The sequence below is a fragment of the Drosophila subpulchrella genome, chromosome 3L (assembly GCF_014743375.2).
Source record: "Drosophila subpulchrella strain 33 F10 #4 breed RU33 chromosome 3L, RU_Dsub_v1.1 Primary Assembly, whole genome shotgun sequence".
NCBI classification, from domain to species: domain Eukaryota; kingdom Metazoa; phylum Arthropoda; class Insecta; order Diptera; family Drosophilidae; genus Drosophila; species Drosophila subpulchrella.
This window is the reverse complement of record NC_050612.1, coordinates 26105483-26111000: the sequence shown is the minus strand read 5'-3', so window position 1 is coordinate 26111000 and position 5518 is coordinate 26105483. Positions and strand designations below refer to the sequence as shown.

General features: G+C 39.5%; 1 protein-coding gene across 1 annotated transcript; it reads left to right on the top strand.

Annotated features, from left to right (window-relative positions):
- Positions 1-3279: 3279 nt before the first annotated feature.
- On the top strand, positions 3280-3781 carry LOC119554061. The gene is given in 3 exon segments (XM_037864803.1): positions 3280-3303; positions 3305-3371; positions 3702-3781. Coding segments are annotated over 3 exon segments (171 nt in total).
- Positions 3782-5518: the final 1737 nt, after the last annotated feature.

The window sequence follows — 5518 nt, the reverse complement described above, 5'->3', positions numbered from 1 at the left end:
GTTTTGTTTTGTCGATATTATCTGCAATTAAATACTCAATGCACAATGCATAGAGACAGGACAAAACAAGTAAAAATTTCAATAACTAAAAACGCACATGTCCTCGTCAGGACGAAGAAGAAGAAAAAAGGTAAGAAGGTTGATGATGAGCCGGGCAGATGTTTAATGAAATTTTTTGGAGCGCGTCCTGCTGCGTCGTCTCCTGCCTACACACACTCCATTCTTGATCCTCGATTCTCCAGGGGTTGGGATCCTACCTATATATATATCCCCTAAATGCCGCCTGTCAATCGCGAGGGGTAAAGGAGAGCTGCAGGAGAGAGAAGCTTCCTGCGCAGTTTGCGGCTCATCAGCGTCACCAGTTTAAGGAGATCTAGCTGTTCTGTTATCATACAACCCCTATAAAAGGACACTAAAGGTCGCGCATGCGCACCTCTCTTTCGGTCTCCCTTGCTCTCGCACTTTATCTCTCTCCCACTCGCTGCACTAATTGGTTGCTCTGACACGCGTTATAGGTTTTTGAGTAGGCAACTAAAACACGAAAGGTGAATATGCAATATTACACAGAAAAAGTGGAACGACAATAAATATTTTATTTATACCAAAAATGGAATTAATACATCATAAAATACTAACTAATATACTAATAATACTAAAATGGTTTTAAGCACTTTTTTTTTAAATAAAAAAAAAAATTTTTAATCTTTTTGAATTTGGACACATTATTGTTAGTAAATAATATTTATCCAAATAAGTAGAGAGCATTCAAAATATTTTATGTCTCCAGAAGCTTCTTAAATAAAAGTCTACTATTTATTCTCTCTGTAATCATCGAACTCCCATCCAGTTTTCTCTCCTTCTGCAGACCCACGCAATAAAGAAACCTTCTCAGTCCCATTTTCTGGCCTTTAACACATTTTACCATTCTTGGTTTGTTGATTTCCCCTCGCAGTACCCAATGAATAGGTGCCACAATAGAGGCACAACGAGAAGAAAGCATTAGAATGGCATTTCTTTCATGAATGGATCGCATTTTCTTTTCTTTCCGTCATCCGTTCTGTTCTTCTTTTCCGAGAATGTTGGAAAACTTTGGTCGATCGACGATTGTCGTGTGTAAACAGCGTGCAAAGCGGTCATAAAAATGTGGCCAGCGGCACTCGAGGTCACATGATTAGTGTCACATTAGTTGAAGGAGTCGTGAGGGGGAATCGAGTTAGGGGGGGATAGAGGTAATGGTCAGCGGAAGGGGTGAATTAAGCAGTCGGCTTTATTTCAAAAGCGAGAAGAGCGAGACCCGTGGAGAGGTTTTTACATACTTGAGTTGTGAAATATATTCCTGCTTTTATTGCTAAAATATGTCTGCAGAAAATTATGAATGCAATAAGGCGAAATGGATTTACCCTAATTTGTGTAATGTATTGGAAAACATAATGAATGAATGTAATATGAACTCCAAATATATGTATGTTAATATGATATTGCTTACCCATTAAATATTTATAAATATTATTATCAGGGCTTACTAACAATTTGTATTTGTTTTCTTGATATGTTTAATTACATTTATCTTAAAAAATGAATCATGACCTATGAATCATTAGAAATTGGTTATTGTTTTATCGTATTTTTAACATATAACATATATATTAACTAAGATATGCTGTCTTGATAGTTTCACACATTATGGTTAGATTAACACCTAAGATTATTTAAGTTATGTTTAGTCACTCCAATCGGTTAATGGATGTTGTTTATCGATTCCTTTTAAAATTGACAAACTTGATCAGTGAACCAATAAGCCCTTCTCTCCCCTCGTTTATGGTCATAAATGTATGTCAATTATTGTTAAAATACCTCATAAAAGCTGCTCAATATTTTGCCTGGTTAAGTCCAAAACCCTTGATGCGGTTTCAGTTGTTATTGTCGTTGTTTTTTATTTTATTTTTATTTTTTCCTGGTCCCAGGAAGGAAGCAGCCGTGACAGATGTTAAACCGCATGGGACAGGAACCAGGATCCTGGGCAAAAGTAGGACCTCATTGGCAGCTTGTCGAGTGCAGTACTTCGCTCTCTAGTTGAACCCTTCCGGAGCGGAAGCACAGAATTCAAGCCCCCTCCCCCCTGAAAAAGAAAAGGGGTGACACAGCCCATATAATACGACCTCGATTCGAAAGTGATCGCTTGCTTTCCCAGCGAGCTAATCAATCGAACGAATGTCTTCCGAATCAAACCACAAATGAATTGAGAACAACGGCGCTGAAGAAGCGGAAAAAAGAAAGGCCACCGAAAAACAAGTTAGAAATCTTTTTTGTTTTCCATTTATTTCTCCTCTTCTTTTTTTTTTGTTTTTTGTTTTTCAGTTGCAGCGTCGTCGACGACGCATCATTAAAATATTTTCCACTCTTTGGTTGGCTGTTTGGTGTTAAATCAAAAACCACTTGAACGAAATAAAATCTTTCTCACAGTCCGCGGTCGCACAATGGCCGAATGGTATGGGTATGGTATAGTATGGTATAGTATGGTATGGTATGGTATGGTATGGTATGGGGGGGGGGGGGGGGCAAACAAATTATGAGAACGTTCGGGATCAAGACGAGAAGAATGTTTTCTTTTTCTCGTTTCTTCGGTGGGTTCAGTTGAGTTCTTTTGGTCTCTTTTGTTGTCCGGCGATGTCGTTGTTGTTAAATTGATGACAACAACATCAGAAATGCTGAAGCGTGCGCTTCAAAAATGTATCTGCATAGTCGCCGGAGATACAAAAGCGAACCCCGAGATACATTTCGGTGTGCTGACCGTTTTGCGTATCCGTGACGATTTCTCGTTTACCTGTGCGACACAGACCCAAAAAATCAGACAATAAATCAATAATCAAGCCGCCAAGAGAGAGAGAGAGAGCAGTCGGATGGATGGATATATGGATGGATGGACGGATTGGTTCGGAATCGGCTTGGATCGAAAGGCGAGTCTGGGGCCTTATCATCATTATTCAAAGCGAGCCACCAACGCCGCCGACACATAGAAATGGGAATAGAAAAATAATAATAATAACGAGAACAACAAACAGAGACCGAGGGAAAACAAAACAGAACCAAACCGAACAAAACGAGTTCCTAGAGTTTCTAAAAAGCCATAAAACGACTACGAGTTTTGATTTGATTTTCGAGATCCAATCGACTGGCATAGAACACATGTACGGGTATGTAAAAAATACATTTCAATTCACACTCAGTCCAGCGGACCGGGTTCCATTAAAAAAAACCCCCCAGACGAACCATCCAAAAATGCGTGGATGCTGTGGGAGAGAGTCTCGGACATATGTATATTCTGGACACAGAACTCGACAGAGGCAGCAACTCGTCATCGGTTATATCAGGTTCGGGGTTTTGGGACCACAGAGAGAGAAAATTCCAGATAAAATTCTTTATCAGTTTTGGTTCTTTTTATCAGAACGAATTTAATGCTTTAAGTATTGGAAATATACTTTAAGAATAAATTTCGTCCTTATATCTTGTCAAAGTACCAAATAACTATGAGTCAACTATAAATATTTTAAATTAAATATGATTGTTCAGTATCTTAAATTTGTTACAGTGTTAAGTACTTTAAGTCATGAAATTAGATCAAGAATTTTCTGGTATTGAAGAACTAATCCATAATAATTAAAATATAATGTAAAATTGCTTGTACTCGAATTTTCTCGCAGTGCCTGAAGAAAGAGCAGTGCGACAGAGTCCAGTGGCAGCCCACGCCCGCGTTATGATTTTGTGGCCATTTTATAACTAACAACATTCCAGCGGCGCCGACAACTGAGCCCAAGTCCCCAGTTCAAGTCCCCATCCAGGGTTCCCATCCCAGTTTTAAGGCCCCGTCCACTGGGCCACACACATCGATGGTTTAGCCGATGACGATGATGATGACCGCTCTTTGCCGCAGGGAGGAGTTGGGGGCGAAGTGCATTGGTAACGCCGTCTGGTGACAGGAGCGGCAACGGGAGCAGAATCGAACATTCGAGATGGAGGATGTTAAGGACCGGATGACCGATCGAAACCTGTTGGGGTGATGCTGCGCCAAAGGACGGAAACCCATTCCTTTTCCAACTAACCCGTCAGTTCTTTTTTACCCTTGCAGACAGTTCCATATCTTTTGTCAGTCAGAAGAATACATATCTATATGGTCTGATATCTTATACTTTGAAGAACACAAGTTATCACTAATTAATTTCAGATATTATTTTTTTACTTAATAAAGTACTTAGTACTTACTTAGTAGTATTAGAAGTTTTACGCAATTTTTAAATTGTCTTTTACCAATTTACCATATACTTGTATATCAAATATATACATATACCATAAATAATAATTAAATAAAATTCTTAAAAAGGGCATTTAAGGTATGCCATCTTAAGACATCCCTTCTGTTAATATGAAAGCCATAAAACGAAAATAAATATTTTAAGCAGTCATAAAAAGCCTTATAAATAAGTAAATTATAGCGAAGAACTTATTTATATGGCTTTGTGAAATGACTGAGATAAAGACGGCTTGATAAGGTGGCGCGGTGCAAAACCGCAAGATAAACCCTTGGGATCGGATCGTTTTGCCTTATACATAATTTAGGAGCTTATCAAAATTGGATTTTTATCGCCGTTCCGAGAGCAGCGAGATAAAGTTTCGTGTTCGCGCTACAAGTATTTGCAAATTGGTCTTTGCCTCGATAGCTGGGGCGTTGTTTCCTTGAACTGCCGCTAGAAGATACGTATCTATCTACAGATAGTCTGCGCCCCACATTCCACACGTGGCCCATCCGCTTATCACCCGTGCACTAGATACAATTTGTATCTGTATCTGCGGTCGACTTTGCTTTTGCTTTATGGCCTGTTTCCAATTGTCTGCAGGTCCACACAACGGCTCACATGTTTTGTATAATTATCGTGGTTAATGTCTCCGCTCTGGCTGGCTGATAAAACCTTTTATCAGTTTCGGTTTTCATGTTGTTTTTTTCTTTTTTTTTTTTCTATTCCTCGTACTTTTTTGCTTTGTTTCGTGCGAGTTGGGCTGTTTGCCTTTTAATTAAGTTGAACAAAAAATATTGTCAACGCATTCTTTAACTTAGCAACAATTTCAGGCGGGCTGACCTTGAGCCGGGTAACGGAAAGTAACAGCACAACGCGATCAGTCCAAGAGATACAGTGTATCTGCAAATCAACTTTCAACGCAGCTCTGACTGAAAATGAAAGTCGGAATATTTTGCAAACAAAAATTTTGTTATAATGGCCTCAAACTGCAGCGCGGCTCAAACAAAGTTATTACGGCCTAAGCTTTGTTTGCCTTTCTGGCTCATGGCGAAAAACCCACATGACCAGATCGGCCCCAGATTTGCCCCAGCATCAGTTTTTTGTTTAGCCTCAGCATTAGCCCCCAACCACATGGCCAAATTGCAGACTTGCCGGCCAGGAGTTGCCCAATCTCGGCTAAGATGCTGCATAATTAGCTATAATTTGTGAGCCAGCGAAGTGAAAGT